At 37.6% G+C, this 18,227-nt stretch overlaps 1 protein-coding gene across 7 annotated transcripts in view; it reads left to right on the forward strand.

Moving 5' to 3' along the window:
• The window catches only part of Pfrx (6-phosphofructo-2-kinase), a 656,010-nt gene that overhangs the window by 595,681 nt on the left and 42,102 nt on the right, over nt 1-18,227 (forward strand). Inside the window, exon 10 of one of the 7 annotated variants that reach the window (XM_068226309.1) lies at nt 5,119-5,231. The exons of 5 other annotated variants lie outside the window; for them this stretch is intronic. In XM_068226309.1, the coding sequence (XP_068082410.1) occupies nt 5,119-5,187 (69 nt within the window). In that variant the 3' untranslated portion in view covers nt 5,188-5,231. Of the gene's footprint in view, nt 1-5,118; nt 5,391-18,227 lie in introns of those variants that run through there. One more of the 7 variants, XM_067141606.2, reaches the window with a different exon arrangement.

Below are 18,227 nucleotides of genomic sequence, written 5' to 3' on the forward strand. Positions count from 1 at the left end.
CATCTTCAGTTTCTAAGATATAAGTTTCCACATAAAAAATAAATCAATTATTTTTCACTTCTTTTCACCCCTTGTTAAGTGCCTTCTCTGAAAACAAAAAGGCACAGGTTCCTGTATTTTTAAAAGACTTTCCAAATACCAAGTTTTGTTGTCTCTAACATGTTAAGTTTTTGACATATAATGTAGATATACTGATACTCATTTTAGAAATTCACCTGCTTTACCAATTCTTTTCAGCCCCTTAACTGGATTTTCCAAAAACAAAAAAATACATGTTTTATTATTTTTAAAGGAGATTCCAAATACCAGTTTTCATGCCTCTACGTCTGTAACACCGTTAGTTTTTTGAGATAAATGTGTACTCATTTTTTGCTATTTGCTTTACGTCGCACCGACACAGATAGGTCTTATGGCGACGATGGGACAGGAAAGGCCTAGGAATGGGAAGGAAGCGGACGTGGCCTTAATTAAGCATTTGCCTGGTGTGAAAATGGGAAACCACGGAAAACCATCTTCAGGGCTGCCGACAGTGGGGTTCGAACCCACTATCATTCATTTTCCCATATTGATATGGTCCAATTACTTCTTCCTTTCCTTTCTTTCATTTCCTACCTGTGCATTTAAGTCTCCCATGATAATCACTTCCAAATCAGTTGACTCCATTTCTAGTTTCTCTAGCAAATCCTCATTATCCCCCACTTTGTTCACTGTGTGTGGTGCATGCACTTGTATGAAGTTCCTTACTTTGTTCTTCATCCTTAGTCTTATTTTCTTTATCCTGTCGTTGATGTACTCTACCATATCCACATACTCTTCCAGCTGTTCCTTCCTTTTAACTTCGCTCAACCCCATAATTTCTATCCTCTCTTTCTCCATAAAATCCACCACCTCTTTTGCCTTTCCTGTCAGGGTTATAAGGTTGAATATGCCCACCTTCATGATGTTGGCTGTTGGTCACCCATTTTTCACAGTTCCCCCAGTGCCCAAGGAACTACGTGTCGCTTACAGTACATTACTTAGTGTTTAGTTTTCAAACAAGTTCCAAAGTGTCATATCATATATATATAGGGTATTATTACAGTGGGGTCGCCACTCCCAGAGGCATTTTATATCTACTGCCAGGTGTAACTTTAGGCCACTTCTAAGGAGTACCGACATTGCTGACAGGAGAAAGTTCTTCCGTTTTATCTGCCGTTGGCACTGGGGTCCATTTCCGCCATCTAAACCGTTGACCATGTTCTTCTTTCTGGTGAATTTGTGTCATTTCCTACACAAAAGCTTCATCTAGCCTCCATAGGGAGGGATCCTCTGCCCATAGCCATTGTTTCCTCTCTTTGGGTATCAAGTTTGGTAATGGCTGCTTGACTCCGGGCCAAGCAGTCGCAGGTAGTACATAGCAGAATGGTCCTGACCTGACTAACATCCTTTAAATGTGATGTTTTAATATTAATATCGTTAATTAGTTTCCGAGGCTGAATAAGGACAAATAAAGCCAATGCATGTACAGCAAACTCCTGATTATCCGCTTTGCGGGTTATCCGTGCACCGCCGAGGTTTATTGTATTTTTAAAAAAATTATTCTTGTCACGACATATTGAATACGTGTGAACTGTGCGTTTGAATTTCAAGCGCGCTCTAGAGTTAAAGTGTGCTTGTTGCAGGCTTTGTTTGAAAACTAAACACTAAGCAATGTACTGTACATCAGTTCTGTTTTGGTGTTCTGTGATAGCAGTCGTTGGTACGAAGCGAAAGAAAGTGCTTTTAACTGTTAAAAGAAAAACTTGAATTAATTGACAAGTTTGAGAACGGAGAATCTGTAAAGAAATTAGCAAATGATTATAGGATTGGTGTTCAGACAGTAAGAGACATTCAAAAATGAAAAATGAATTGCTTAGAATTAGGCGTTTTAAGTAATTTTTATATTGGTCTACTTTATTGATTAAAGCGGTTATTGAATGTGTTAATTGTTTGATATTATTGCATTTTCAAAGAGTATTGTATGTTCTGTATTATTAAAAGTCTCGTTGTGCATTAAAATGCACAAAATCACATTATCCGTGTGAATTTGTCCGGTGAATATGACGGATAATAGAGTGTTTGCTTTACTTTTAATTGTATTAGCTCTTTAAGTTTATTTAAGATCTGCATTGTAATGACTAAAGTGGAACCTTTCGATGTATAATTCATGTGATATACAGTCAGTACGGAACAATTTAAACATGAAATTTTTAAATTGCATTATAGACACGTTAGGGTGGTACCCAACCTGTTTCACAGTACTTGGGCTCGTGCATCCAGAGCTCCGTGCATGCACTGTGCTATGAAGGATAGTGTCACCTGTAGGAGACCGGTTGCATGGTTGGTATCGAAGATGTTCTTGATCGTACAAGTCCGGCTCCATGGCTAAATGGTTAGCGTGTTGGCCTTTGGTCACAGGGGTCCCGGGTTTGATTCCCGGCAGGGTCGGGAATTTTGACCATCATTGTTTAATTTCGCTGGCATGGGGGCTGGGTGTATGTGTCGTCGTCTTAATCATAATTTCATCCTCGTCATGACGCGCAGGTCGCCTACGGGAGTCAAATCAAAAGACCTGCACCTGGTGAGCTGAACATGTCCTTGGACACTTCTGGCACTAAAAGCCATATGCCATTTCATTTTGATCGTACAAGCCTAAATTGAAATGCTAATCGAACAAATGGTATCATTATGGGTCCCCGTGAAAGTCGAAATGCTTCGAAACTCCAACATTATGAAGGGGATTCGAGTGTACGACTGTGATGGCATCGTCCTAATGCATACCATACCCCAAGGACAGACTGTTTATTTTTGGAAAATAACCTGTGACCAGCATTGTGCAATAAGCGATGACACTTCATGTAGACACCTCTCATCACTTTGCAAGACAATGCTCGGGTGCATGTCGCGCAACCAGTCGCTAATTTATTTGTTTGATGGGGCTGGGAAGTGCTCTTATCAACCCCCATACTCTTCAGACTTCAGCTCCTGTAATTTTGATTTGATACTGAAGATGAAGGAACCACTTTGTGGCATCCACTTCTGAATGGTTCCAGATGTTCTGCAGGTGATTGACTGCTCTATTCGTAGCATGCAAATCACAGGGATTGCTATAGAGATACCATGGCTTCCACATCACTGGCAAAGGGTTCTACTCAATGCTGGGTTCACTGTAGACGTTCCATAGAGCTGTCTCTTTTGTATTGGTTGTAATTAATAGTTGCCACTAATAAAGAAACAGCCCTCGTATTTTTACAGTTTTCCAAATTAGAACAAGAAATAACCCAGTCAACGCAGACTACTTACAAGCACTGACTACTCAACTTGTAAAATGGTGTGTTCAGGGGTATACCAATTTATTTTTTATTTTTTGTGCTACTTACAAGAGATACACATGTGGAAAATATAACAATCATCTGTTTGAAATGTTCAGAAGTTTGCAATGAAAGGAATGATGGAAATTCATTCTCTAAACGTTTGTTTCCTTGGAAAAAAGAAATGCTGCAATTTCTGTATGAATATAATTTAATCCATTCTGATGTTATTTCAGTGTCAAAAGACCAATTATCTTAAAGAAAAAGAGGAGAAAAATTGATTTAGGGGTAATTTGTAGCTCAAAAATTGACTTTTTGTTAGTTATACCAAATCAGTACTTATCCAAAATTTTCCATTTTGCTAATACTTTTAAACAGGCTGCTTTACAAATCTTTAAGATCTCTTCGTGGATGTAAAAATATCATTATTGACAAGACCATGTCTTTTCACTTTGCAAAGCCAATTTTCCATAACTCTTAAGTCAACTGAGGAAATGCATCATAGTGGTACTTCCTTCTGGTGATTACTTGTTATATATACAGTACATGGGTATATTGACAGTAGGCCTGAATGATATATTTTCAAAAGCAGTCTTCCTGAATTTAACTCATGTTAAACAATGAATATAGAAAACATTTGCTTCCTAGGCCTATTTACCATATGGTTCAAATTATATTTGTATGTTTATGTAAAGTATTCTCTGCTAATGCCTTGAACACAGTGCAGTTCTCAATCTCAAGACTAATTGCAGATGTCTTATGTCATATTATGATTGATTTGTACAGGGAGTTACTGTGCAATACAGGACCTACCAAAGAATCCTTTGTATATGCAGTGGTAGAAAGGATTGCCATAGTATTTGCTTTGCTTTCAGACACACATGATAATAATTTTAAATCGATAGGGAAAGCCATTTACTACACCTATACTAACAAATAAATTATCATAATGTTACAAATGATACCACATCACATGTACCAGTAATTATAGGAAATGAAACTAGGGAATAAATTGCACACAGATCTTCCCCTATATTTTATTTATTATTTTACATTTTGGGGGAAACTAGGGAGATACATTTATTACTTGAATTTATGTGTAAAGATTCAAATTACTGGCGCCTAGAAAAAAGAGGAGAGAGAGTAACATGTGTGTGCATAAGGAAAATTGGAGCTGTTAACATGTCAGTTGACAGAAAGCTAACAAAATTTAGTGTGCTAGGCTTTACAGTGAGTAGTTAATCTCCGTAGCCAAACCCACATTTGAAGTATCTTCAGCCATTATGTGCAAATTTTGATTGCTTTGAGTAAATGGGGAAAAATCTGGTGGAAGCTTTACTCAGGACATCTGCTGGCATTTGCTGTGGCATAGTTTAGAACTGAATGTACATTATCTGCTCAATTAAACATTAAAGGTTGATTATCAGACACATATGATAATTTTATATTGGTAGGTAAAGCAAATTATGAGACTTATATGACTAACAGTATATTTGACTGTAGAACTGGATGAAGTAGCAGGAATAGGTACTGCATTGTGTTCAGGACAGCAGTACGATATGAAAGTGTGACAGTGTGTGTCTGTAGCACTTCATACCTTCAAAGTATAATTCTAATTGTTTTTTCTTAGCATACTTTCATGGCTAACTTCACACATTCCATTTGATCATTCATTGATTCATTCAAATGCTCATTCATGAATTCTCTAAATGACATGCATATGTTGATTGAGGAGTGAGCTCTGCTGAACTTTCTGGGAAACTTTGGTTTTCATTGCTGTATTTTTCAGGATTTGGCGCCACAATTCCACCGAGCTCAGCAGGAAAATGGAACGCAAATTGATGCTGTAACTGAATGATATAGATAACAATTAGGTGTAATAATCTACTACTAACTGACAAAGTAAGACCAACCACACAAAGGAAACAAAACAAGGGTTTAGACTCTTAATTATATGAAATTTTTTTAAAATTTGACTTCCAGTTAGTAACATTCTATCACATCATTTCTCGTAATATGACCTACCGATTTGCATGAATAATAAAGAATTTTGACTAGAAATGGTGTTTTTCAATATAAGACTTAATTGTACTCTCCTGGGTTGTGTTGAACTTTGCCTTTGGTGGACTTGTGGCTTGCATGCTAGTTGTTTGTTTTTGTCCTGACAGCTTGTATGTCCATAGTGTTCGGTTTTGGAGAAAATTGAAGGAATATTTATGTAGTAATGTGTTTCTATCACTATAGCACCTTATTCACCAGTGGTGGGATGTGTCTTCTAAAAATTCCATTTACCAACGAAATTGCCATCTTCAGTTACTTCAGATATTGGAGAATATTACTAAATACCGTGTATTGAAATGTTTAGTGAAATTGTGTTCATTGGAAAATGTTCTGAATATTCTCTTAACACCTCTTGATTTTTTTTTATAAATATGGTTATTCGATGAAACAGGGTGAATGAATAACATATCCTAAATTTAAAGGCAATCATTTGGCTGTACGATAAATGGTAGTGTTATAGTTGAAAAATAACTGGGCATCTTGAAGTAGTTAGCTGATGATGTCACGGAATGTCCTTGCATATGCACTATAAAATGTACTGATTATAAAGTTATATGAAACTCCTTGCACTGAAAATTGATTTTGGTAACATGAACAGAATTGCACGCTCTTCGAACCTGTTTTACTTGCATGTTCAGTATACGGATACATCAAAATATTAGGATTTTAATACTTCTTTATCATTAATCATGGAAGCTAAAATATTATACCGTGTGATTCAGCCGCCCCTTCCAAGGTAGTTTTCTACAACCCAACCAATGTGCGATATGGTTATAAGGTAACTATTCCCCTGCAGGCGTACTGTATGGTACTAATGTCCAGCGAGCATATTTTGCACACAATTCTGAACCCTAAGGACAGGTTATACAGTCTACTCGCGAAATATGACTCCTTGAAATCGTGTAGCAACGTCCATTGATCATGTAACTACAGTATGTTAATGTGTTGTTCCTTGTGACCGGGTGTAACGAAGAGTGGAATCAATGCGTGAAATTCGGTAACATTGCAGTAATTAATGTCTTCAACACCAAACTGGATGGCATATGTACGCAATCGATCAGTCACTACTGATCTGCATTTAGGGCAGTCACTCAGGTGGTAGATTCCCTATCTGTTGTTTTCCTAGCCTTTTCTCGAATGATTTCAAAGAAATTGGAAATTTATTGAACATCTCCCTTGGTAAGTTATTCCAATCCCTAACTCCCCTTCGTATAAACAAAACTTTGCCACAATTTGTCCTCTTGAATTCCAACTTTAAAACTAGGGAAGATCATAATATGAAGATAAAGACACCACTAGAAATCTACAAATGTCATTCCACACTATCTCTCCACTGATAGCTCGGAACATACCACTTAATAAGTAAAATTTTTTCAAGAATAAAATTTACTGTGTCCACCTATTCAATACAATTGGAATAAAATTTACTAGTGTAACATCACAAATACATGCAGGTTTTTGGCAATGCTGGGATGAGAAAGGGCTAGGATGGATAAAGTAGCATTTGTGGCCTTAATTAGGGTACAACCATTTGCCTGGCTTGAAAATGGGGAAACCATGGAACACTGTCTTCAGGGTTGCCTATGGAAGCATTTGAACCCACCACCTCCCATAATGTAACCCTACAGCTACAGCATAACCGATTAGTTTGGTGCATGTGTATTTTCATATTTCAATTTACCTTTTTAGTGCTGGCTTTTAAACATGATATTTTAGTCTTTGCTGGCCCATTTTCATCCTTTTTAGGACATTACTCTTGTATGTTTTTTCTGTAGCCTCTTGGTCACAAAAACTGAGTTAAAATTGACTGATTATTATTTCTTTGTTTCTTTCTTTTTGTTTCATTAATGTCATGTAGTCACAAATAGAAGATTTTTTAAAATATTTATTTCAGTGTTTCTCTTCACCTGGAAAGAACAGAGATTTTATTTTTTATCTTAAGTGGTTCATTTTATCAAATCTGATGATATTCTTTGATGGGAAGCCAAGAAAACTATTTTCATGTAAACTGGCTTTATGGGTTGTCAGTAACAGCCTGGTACCATGCAGTTACCACACGTATCTTACAAGAATAATTTTTGCGGTGTTTGGTAATAAGTTTTATAATTATTAAATGTGATCCTGTAAGGTCTTTTCTGTGGATGAAAAATAACCTGGAAACGTATTTACAGAAAAGTATAGGCATGTAAAGTTTAAAAAAGTATATTCGTACACTTTTATTTACAAATCTTTATAAAATTTGGCTGTATTCAGTTTGCTAGTTACAAGGAAATGAGTGGAAGTTTGTTTCTACACATTAAACAGGTCCATTCTGTCGAGTCAACTTCAACAACTGACCTATTTTTTCATTCATGGGATTTTACTCCTTGTGAAAGAAGCACTCAAATATTTCAGTGACTACTTATCTTAGAGTGAGAAATAGCTGGATTTGGGAAACGGTATGGATTTGGTCTGGAGATCATTCTGGGTCTATGTTGAGGGGACTCGAGGCATTTTAAGCCTTTCACTTGACAGAAAATCCTCTTCATGGGGAACATCACACTGCTCATCAATTTTGCAGCTGGAAACTATTTTGGTAGGTACACGCAACTGCCGTTGTGTAAGATTGTCTACTAAATCCCCTTCATTCTCCCCTGCAGAGTCCAAACAGAATGCACAGCCACGTCCAGTGACTCGGCGTATATTCCTTAGGTCTTTGTAGTCCGCTTCCAGTACGTGTAATACTTCCTCTAAGATGAGGCCACTAGAGAGGGAAACAAATTACAAAGTTACTATGCTTGAATTTCTGAACACACTGAAGCTTAGCCCTTAAAATATGTAACACAAATCTATACAGGTCTTACTCATACATTTATGAAATCTGACTTTTGTAACAATCCACTTCTCAGTATCAAATAAGGAAATAACAGGACAACATAAAATGATACTGTAAAGGACATGTTGTACCATGCGGTAAGAGCATGTTTCTTTTGTTCCCATATGAAGCTAAATGGGAAGTTACAGTGCTCATTGGTATTTCTGACTTCCCTTTCATCTATTAGAACACATTTCATGTGTTGAAAAGTTTGTGTACACTTTCCTGTAAAATCAACAATGCTGTTGTTTACCTCAGAGAAGCAGCCATATTCGCTCCATGTAAAGAACATGCCAATTCAGAGCACTGTTGATTAAACACGGCACACAATGCAGATATGCTAACTGTACTGAATGATCCTTAAAAGTCTGCCTTTCATTCAATGTGCAATGTTGGCCATAATTATGGCACCCTTTCCGATAATTAAGATAAAATCGTTAGTAGTACTCGCTGTTACCATACGTTACTTCAAGTCCTTCCTGGGTTAATGGGCACTTTTGAAACTGTACTCTGTGATGTCTGCAGTCACACTTTAAAATGAGAAATGAATAAAGCTTATTAGATAATCGAATACTCCAGTCCATGAAACATAAACAGTAAGTCAAATTCAATTCATCCATTTCCCTTGTTCAGCTTCTGCTGGGTTGGGATCTTAATGGCACCTTTCCATCTTTTTGTATCCAACACCCATTGGTCCTCCTTAACTTTGTTCCAAACCAGGTTTCTTCTAATTATACTATTCTTGATCGTTTTTAACCATCTTGCCCTCCCTCCTCCTATCTGGGTTTCCATCATTCACTTTGTCATCATTCCCTCTTCCATACTCCTAGCCTGTTCAAACCATCCGAGTTTATCCCTCACCATTCTGTCAAAAAGTTTTTCCACTCCAGTTTCCTTCCTGAAATCATCATTTCTTCCTCTGTCCTTTCTTGTCTTTCCCATGATACTTCTTAAAAATTTAATTGAGCTTGCCTGGATTTTATTCTCCTGTCTTTTTGTCACTGTCCAGGACCTTGCTTCATAAGTCAGAAATGGGCATTAGTATGTCTTGTACATCACCTCTTTACTCATCATTGGTACTTCCTTCCTCCACACCAGGCTTCTCACACTCTGGTAGAAGGCACTTCCATGTTTAATCCTTTTATTGATCTTCATGTTCAGCCCTGCATCCTGCATCAATTAGCTTCCCAAGTACTTGGAAGTTCTCCACAATATCAATGTTTTGTCCCTTTGTTTTCATAATTTTTTCCCCTTCCCTTTCTCCTCTAGTCAACACCTTTGTCTTATTCTTTTGCACGCTGATTTTAATTTCATAATTTTCAATAACCTCACTCAATATGTTGAGTTACAATTACTACAGTATGCACCTTAAACTGTGGAAAGCTCAAGAATAGACTGTATCACAGAAGGGGTAGACAAGGATGGCTTTTAAATATGAAACCGTTTGTGATTTTTTGGCATTTCCGAAAAAGTACAGCAAAAAGTTGCTGATTTTATTTCACTCAGCACACACTATTCGATATTTGCGACAAGGCATACGTAGTATTTCCTTTCTGCTTCAGTTAATGAGAGATCAGAGTAGCGGTATTCTCACCACTAAAAATGAAACTATTTTTATATTTTTAACAGCTGTACCGTATTCATTGTTGTTTGTCTACCCCTTAGTCCCGTTTCTTGATACAGGGTCAGAGATGAGGGAGATGAATTTATGTGTCATGTTTTACAACCAGATGCCTTTCTTGATGCCAGCCTAATTTGAGGAGCTAATGAAGACGAATTGAATGATGGCGAACAAAATTGGGTAAGGAGGTGCAAGGAATAGGCTGTTACCTATGAATTGGAACTATCGCAGCATTTGCCTGGAAGCGAAAATGGAAAGCACAGAAAACCATTCATGTAAATATTCTGATATGAGTCTTCAGCACTTTTCAAAGTCATATTCTTTTCTCTTCATCTGAAGAAAAATGAAGTGGTGTATGGCTTTTAGTGCTGGGAGTGTCCGAGGACATGTTCGGCTCGACAGGTGCAGGTCTTCTGATTTGACTCCCGTAGGCGACCTGCACATCGTGATGAAGATGAAAGGATGATGAAGACGACACATACACCCAGCCCTCATGCCAGTGGAATTAACCAATGATGATTAAAATTCCCAACCCTACCGGGAATTGAACCCGGGACCCCTGTGGCCAAAGGCCAGCACGCTAACCATTTACCCATGGAGCCGGACATCATCTGAAGAATTTTTAACAAATGAAATAACATTAACACGTTCAGTGCAGATCACATGCTGGGTGCGAGATGCTAGTTTACAAGCATGTGCAGAGCACTTTCCTAGTGAGTCATGGGACGGGTGCTAGAAAATGTGAACCATAGGTTTCCCGCATTGTAAGGAAGACTTTCCTTGTCATCCCGTACATTGTGTAAATCCAGTCTACTAGCAGGTTCATCCATAGCCAGATTTGTACATGCATATGCAGTTTCCCGCATATTTCTTCTCAACAGTTTTCGTCATACGTTGTCATTCTTTTTGGGATCTTTGAGCAACAAGACAACTTCAGTGCGAGGTAAGACACTGTATTTTCTGTTTATTATTACTTCAAGAAAGTTATGAGTTATTCCACTTTTGAAATTAAATTCCTCTACTGCAGTAAGTTCAGTGAAAGGACTGACCTTGCAGTTGGCATTTATTCTTGTATAATAATTATGAGTAACATGAAAGAACTTGTAGTAATCATTTTTTACTGCATCATGATGCTTATGTTATCATTTTTTACTGCATCATGATGCTTATGTTATCATTTTTGACTGCATCATGATGCTTATGTTATAGTTTTATTTGCTTCGACAGAAGAAATACCACCTTGGCAATTTTGCAATGATAAAGACATTGTGATGTAAAATTCTATAATAGAGAAGTGTAAATATGAATATATTTCTGTTTGCAATCATACTTTGTGCATTTGTTTATCAGCAGTAAATATTGCATATTAATTTACCCACACGCCTAGCACATGATATGCCTAATGACCCAGTATTACCTCTCAATCCACCGTGCGGGTCACACACCAGGAGCGTGAGTGGGATAAGTCCACGAGTTCGATAGAACTCGTCCTACCAACATTCAAAGCTCCAATTATTACAACTTTTGAATGAGTTCCACGCAAATATTTTGCTCAGGTTGGTGGGTATGTCCTCTACTAATATGCAGTGAATGTGTTAAACAAGTTTGTGAGCCTGGATCCTCAGTAGTTGTGGGGGTTTTCCTGGCCACTTCAGACTTCTTCATTTTCTTCGACGTGTGGCAACGATCTATGTTTTGCTGAAAAGTTCCATCACCAAATGGAAGCCATTTCTCAGTTCATGAAGAACTCTCCTTTTTAGTATTTCAATGTACTGGTCACTTTTCATCATGCCATCGATTTACACCAAAGGTCCCAGACTGTCATGGGTGGAACACTCCCAAAAATAACTTCATGGCTTGTTTTATGGTCTGTTGCAGATGTGCTGAATTAGTTGGCTCACTCTTCACTCAGCACACAAATTGAACCCTTGAACACTTCAAAGTGATTTACCTCACAGAAAAGAACGTTCTTCTAATGTTCTATTGTCCAATCCTGATGACTGCTGGCATACAAGAGATGTTTCTTTGGAGGTTAGAAGAGATTTCTTTGGAGGTGTGTGAGCTTTCCTTCTGCCTCCTAGAAATCTACATCGAACATTAGTTATGTGCTGATTCACTTCTCCGTTGTCCAATTTGCAAGCCAAGTCCACAGCAATGAGCCATGGGTTTGATTTGTTCTTTTGGGGGAAAAGCAGTTTTCAGTTGGTGTAGTTTTCTTTCTCCTGCCACAGTTCACCTTCTTCTTGGGTGAAATTGAGCCAGTCTGATTGGGCTGTTGAATATTTCCATTTACAACACCTACAGTGACTTAAAATTTAGTAGCTATTTTTCTTTGTGTTATAGTCTATTCATAATATCAATATAATTGGTCCATTATTTGAAATTATAAATTTTCCTGCTAACTCAATCTTGGTTGCCAGCATTAAATTGAAATCTGTCATAGAAATATTCTGTGATAATGCTAGAATTGCAGTACACTTTCTGGGATCTAAAACTGTGAGGTTTCTCAGTTTGTTGAAACTAATTCAGGATAAATAAAATTAGCAAATACCTGGAAAAGAAAACTTTTAATAACCTGAAAAAGATACTGAATTAGTTTTGACAAACTGAAGAACCTCACAGTTATAGATTAACTAAGTTAAAACTGAAAAGAATGGCTTCCACTATACCAGAATAAACTTCCTGGGTGTCGTATCCATTGAAGACTGACAGTACAGGTACCTGGACAGTGGAGTTATTAAGAGACAGCATTTCCTGTGAAATTTCATTTCGGCTGCCAGGAAGCATGTCTGGTGAAGCAACTCGTACATCAACAAGGGTGCATTAGGTTCGAACCTACTGTCGGTAGCCCTGAAGATTGTTTACCTATTTTCACATCTGGCTGTATATTAATTACGGCCACGGTCGCTTCCCTCCCACTCCTAGCCCTTTCCTATACATTCTTCTTCTTCTTCTTCTACTTCTTCCTACTTTATTCATGGGGTCTCTTTAAAGGTTCCTTTTAGTTTCGACCTCAAAGATCTTCTGCTACCATGTGTTTTCCTTCATCCCCACCTAGTTATTTATACCTGCTCCCTTCAAAAAGTTCCAGGTCTTCCTTATTGGGTCTTCCCGGATGTTTCTTCTCTCTTCACCAGGTAATCCCAGTGTGGAGATTCTAATTCTTCCCAGCGCTTCACATTCAAAGAGTATGTGTTCGACTGATTCTTCCACATCATTGCATTTTTAAGATGGCAGTGTCCATTCAGCAATCCTACTACCCATCTTATATTTTCTCTGCTGAGTTCCAGCAGTTCCTTAGTATGCTTCTTGTTTGGGCTCTTTATTAGTTCTTTTGCAACCCTGCATCCTGGAGCATTTTCCCATTTTCCATTTGTTCTTTTGTACCCATTTACCTATGTAAAGTCGGGCTTGTCTATAAGAGATCCCACGTACTGGTTCTGGGCCCACAAAAGGTGTTTCTGACCCTTTTCTTGCCCGTTTATCTGCTTTTTCATTACCTTCTATGCCTGCATGCCCAGGTACCCATATTATTTTAACATTATTGTACTCTGAGAGCTTCAGGAGAAGTGTATGACAATACCAAACAATTTTGGATGCAACCTGGACAGCTTCAAGTGCCTTAATGGCTTGGTTTTATCTGTAAATATGAAAATGTTCTTATCTCTGTAGTTCATTTTCAGGTTTTCCTCAAGGCATGTAATGATGACCATCACTTCAGCTTGGAAAACTGTAGTGTGTCTACCTAGGCTCATTTGAATTGATCTCTCAGGTCTTTCCCCATTGATACCTCCCCCTGTTCCCTTCTCAGTCCTTGAGCCATCTGTCCACCAAACCATATTTTCCCTATCAGTTTTCCATCTGTTAATGTCCCAGTCTTCTTTTTTAGTTATCTGGGTCTCAAATGGTTTCTCAAAGATATACTTTGGAATCATATAATCAGCTGGCATGTGTAAAACTTCCCCTGTTATTACTCTGTTAATTTTACAGTGACTAAGATTGGGCCTTTGAGCCTTCCAGCATCCATGCTCCTATCGATATGAGCTCATTCTAGCCTGTCCCTCTATATAAAGTTACTTAATGAAGGGAGATCTAGTAGAGTGTTCAAGGCTTCTGTCAGCATCGTTTTCATTGCCCCAGTTATGGCTTTGCATGCCATTCTCTGAAGGCTATTTACATTAGTTTGCTACTGACTTTTCCTTGACTTCCTTTCATCCACCAAATGATTGCAGCATAGGTTATCAGTGGTCTAATGATCATTGTGTATATCCACATCACCATTGCCGGCTTTAGACCCCATGTTGTCCCGACTGCCCTCTTGCATGCATACAATAGGTTCTTAGACCGGGTTATGTTTCTTCCTATGCGAGGATTCCAGGTTAAATTTTTGTCTAATATTACACCTAAAGTGTAACACCTGTTCTTCCATATAGATTTCTTGCCCAAAGAGCTTCAGAGTTCTCGTCCACTCTAATTTCTTCCATCTTGTGAAAGGGACCAGTGTTATCTTGCTCAGGTTGACTGTGAGTTGTTCTTCCCAACACCAGTTCTCCACAAGGTTAATAATGATCTTTGCATGAGGTCCTGGATGAGTGTGAATTGCTCGTGAATGCCAGTATTACTGGAATATCTGTTCCGATATGTTTGAATTACAGTAGAAGTCTGTTAGAGCAAGAATTCACAATGGCGAAAAATTTACTCGCTATAGCGTATTGTCATTATATCCGATTTTTGTAAAAAGAAAAATTCTGACGGAACCCCACACACGTTAAAATCTGTATGAAACAGCAATCAGTTTGTTCAAAACTTGCATTTTCACAGATTTCCACACGACAGGTTACTCGTTAGTTATTTTTCTAATTCCAAGACAACATGAACGTGTAAGTTCAATTTCATTCTGAAAAATTGGAGTAGTATCACTCTAGTGACTTCTGTGGCAAACGTTTCATTTTCTTATTCAGACAGCGTCATTTAACCTTACTTAACCTTATATGCATCGTAAAAATAAATTTCAAGTGCCAGTAGAGTAATAATAACCTTTTCACCATAAATTTACAAGGGAATAGCCTTTCCAAAATTTAACCAGACTCAAGAAAATGTCTTGCTAAGCATGGCGTAAATTCAAAGTCCCGATCCACGGCATATTAAATCTATATAAAAATATCATGGATTGAAGGGCAATTGCGGAATGTTGGTTGTTATGGTTTGGACAGAGAGTAAGTTAGAGGACAATGAAGATGACGTATGTGCTGAATCCACAAGGACACGGAATGAGTGGTGGTTGCGATAGCAAATGTAATGCTGAGCATGGCTTGGGTTTTAAAATGAGATCAAGCATGGCTAAATAATGGTCAAGTTGCAACATGAGAGGTAGTAATGCATTGAAATAAAAGTGGTATTTAAGGTAAGTGTGGAGGGAGACCAGTGTTGAAATTTGATTGTAAGTTATTATGATTTTCTGCTGGGTTAGGATTGTGTTATTTATTGTTGTGAACGTGGAGGACTTTTGTTTGTGTTATGGCTGGTTAGAATGTAAGTGCTGACTGTCGATGTTTTGGTATTGATCGGGAGTAGGTCAGGGAAAAGGAATGTGACGAAAGTTGCTGTAGGCATAAGGACAAGTGATGAGTTTGCTGGATCCTCGAGCCGAGGACTGCTACAGAATTGTTATCATTTTTGTTATTATTTATTTCTATTATCTCTATTATCATTATTTTATTTTTATGTATTATATTATTATTATCATTATTTTATTATTATTTTTATTACTATTATTTTTTTTTATTATAATTATTAATATTGTGTCTTATTGCTTTGTGAACATGTAATGGGGCGGAAAGCCTGTTTGTTCATAAATAAATACTAAATACTAAATAAAAAATATAAAAATATCTCACTTATCGCATCACAGATTTTCAGTATTACTATTTCACTTTTTGCTAGCCCTGAAAATATTCTTTGTCATCCCTTGTGAAAAGAAACAGATTTCCAACACAGATTAGAGCCCTTGCCACAGGAGGCCGCTTTGAGACAGTTGCGCAAAAACAAGAAATGGCCTTGAATTCCTGAACTTTACAGGATAAATTACACCTTCGGGAAGGAAGCCGTTAGCCTCAGCAAAGTTCAGTTTTGCTCTCCGATTTTTATTGATATTGCTGAATAACCTAGAAAGCATGTTTGTACTTGTATTTTGCATTCCTTTCAGAAGTTTAGAAATTTATTCTGTGTTGAGCCATACAGTGAAAGGTAGCAATTATTTGTCACGTGATTAGTCTACGTACAGATGAGGAGCACAATCTTGTTAAGTTGACTAGCGTGGTCATATTATTGTGTAGCCCAGTTATAGATACTGAAAAAGTTGTGGTATATGCTTACTAATGAAGACAAAATTAAAATCCAGGAAGAGGACAAGCATACACATCTTTCAACATTGGCGTTTATGTTGAAACTCGCACCTTCGAGTGTTGTCGCATTCGAGATGGCGGTCAAAGTAGTACTCTAGCACATGGCCGAGTTTAGCCTCCAGATAATTCATGGTCAAAGAGTGTGACCAGGAAGCAATGTTTAATAACCTACTGGTCTGAAATGTAAGACTTCACTTTACAAACATGAAAACATGAGTGTATCTCCCTAATTCAGTACATCATATATTCCATCATTAGACGGAGTAATCAAATTCAGGCATGTTTCGGCTTGTTTGAGCCATCTTCAGTGATAAAGGGGTGGGGGTTTGAAATAATATTACATAATACAAGCTAAAAAGTGCCAAAAAACATAATGAAGGAACAAATGAAAAAAACAAAAGAGAGCCTAGACGGAAACAAAATTAGCACAATATACAATATTTACATCATCATGTGGAGCAAAAAACAATTCACTGCAACAAAATTCAGTAAAACAGGGGTTAATACAAAACATAATTGAAACTAAAAACTGTGTTAACCTAAGAAGAAAAGAAACTAAAACAAATGGTAATAAATAGGGGGCGGATTTCTATGACCAGTCATATTTTTTCCCTTAACATTATATCTTATAGTCTTGTATTTTCAACACGTTTCCAAGCATGATAATCAAAATTAAACAGGTTTCATTGGGCATATAAATGCATATTTTGGCTTTCTTAAGTTTTATGGCATATTTTCAACAAAATATCATTATAACGGCATATTTTGGTAATTTTCATTTTAATTTCATATCATAAAAATCAGAATAAGCTCTAGAAATTATTTTTCAGGATAGACTGGAATATACTACTGAAGAACCATTATAATGTAGTGTATGGAATGTTTCTAACAGGTAGGAGCTATTGTTTGCTAGCTGGATCAATTCCTGGAAACCGGGCTATTGTTTACACGGAAGCAGAGGTAATTCTGCAGTTATTTGTCGTTGTTCTTATCTCTCCCCTTCCCCTTCCCTCTTCCACCTTCAACACACTGAATGACCTTGGTCATTAGGGAGCTTCAGTCATTCAGTTCCTTTCAATATGCCTAAAACGAAAGTCTCAATTTGTGGAAAGTTGCGAAGTTTTGTTCGCGAGTTCGGTGAAAACATATTCAGTATGGATGGAGTGAAATTATTCTGTAAATTGTGTGAGGTAAAAGTTACTGCCGAAAAACGCTTCTCTGTGCAACAACACTGTAATACTGTAAAACATAAGAATTGTGTAACTAGATATTCTGCACTCGAAAATAGGCAACGTCTGCTATTCGAAACCCCGACATCAAGTTCACAGTGTTCACAATTTTCACAAGATCTCTGCAAGATGATGGTTCCGTCTAATAGCCCTTTAAAGAAACTTAACAGCCGAAGCTTCAGACAGTTTCTTGAAAAATATACAAAGCATTCTGTTCCCGACGAATCTACTCTCAGAAAGGACTATCTGACCCCTTGTTATGAAGAGATATTGGATATAATAAGGCGTGGCGTGGGAGACAGTAAGATATGGGTTTCAATAGACGAGACCACAGATGTGGATGGAAGATATGTAGCAAATGTGATCGTTGGCACGCTGAAGGAAGACCGGCCTGGAGATACGTTCCTCCTGACATGTGAAGTGCTAGAGAAGACAAACCATTCCACCATTGCAGTTCTCTTCGACAATTCAATGAATCTGTTGTGGCCAAACGGGGCAAAGAGAGAGCACATTTTTCTACTTGTAACTGACGCTGCTCCGTATATGGTGAAGGCAGCCAAGGGACTTAAAATGCTATAACCGAAAATGATGCATGTGATATGTCTTGCACATGCCTTGCATAGGGCAGCTGAAGAAGTTAGAAGTAGCTACCCTGAAGTTGATAAATTAATATCGAACTGTCAGAAAGTGTTTGTCAAAGCTCCACTTTGCGTTCAGAAATTTCAAGAA

The sequence above is a fragment of the Anabrus simplex genome, chromosome 2 (assembly GCF_040414725.1).
Source record: "Anabrus simplex isolate iqAnaSimp1 chromosome 2, ASM4041472v1, whole genome shotgun sequence".
In the NCBI taxonomy this organism is placed as follows: domain Eukaryota; kingdom Metazoa; phylum Arthropoda; class Insecta; order Orthoptera; family Tettigoniidae; genus Anabrus; species Anabrus simplex.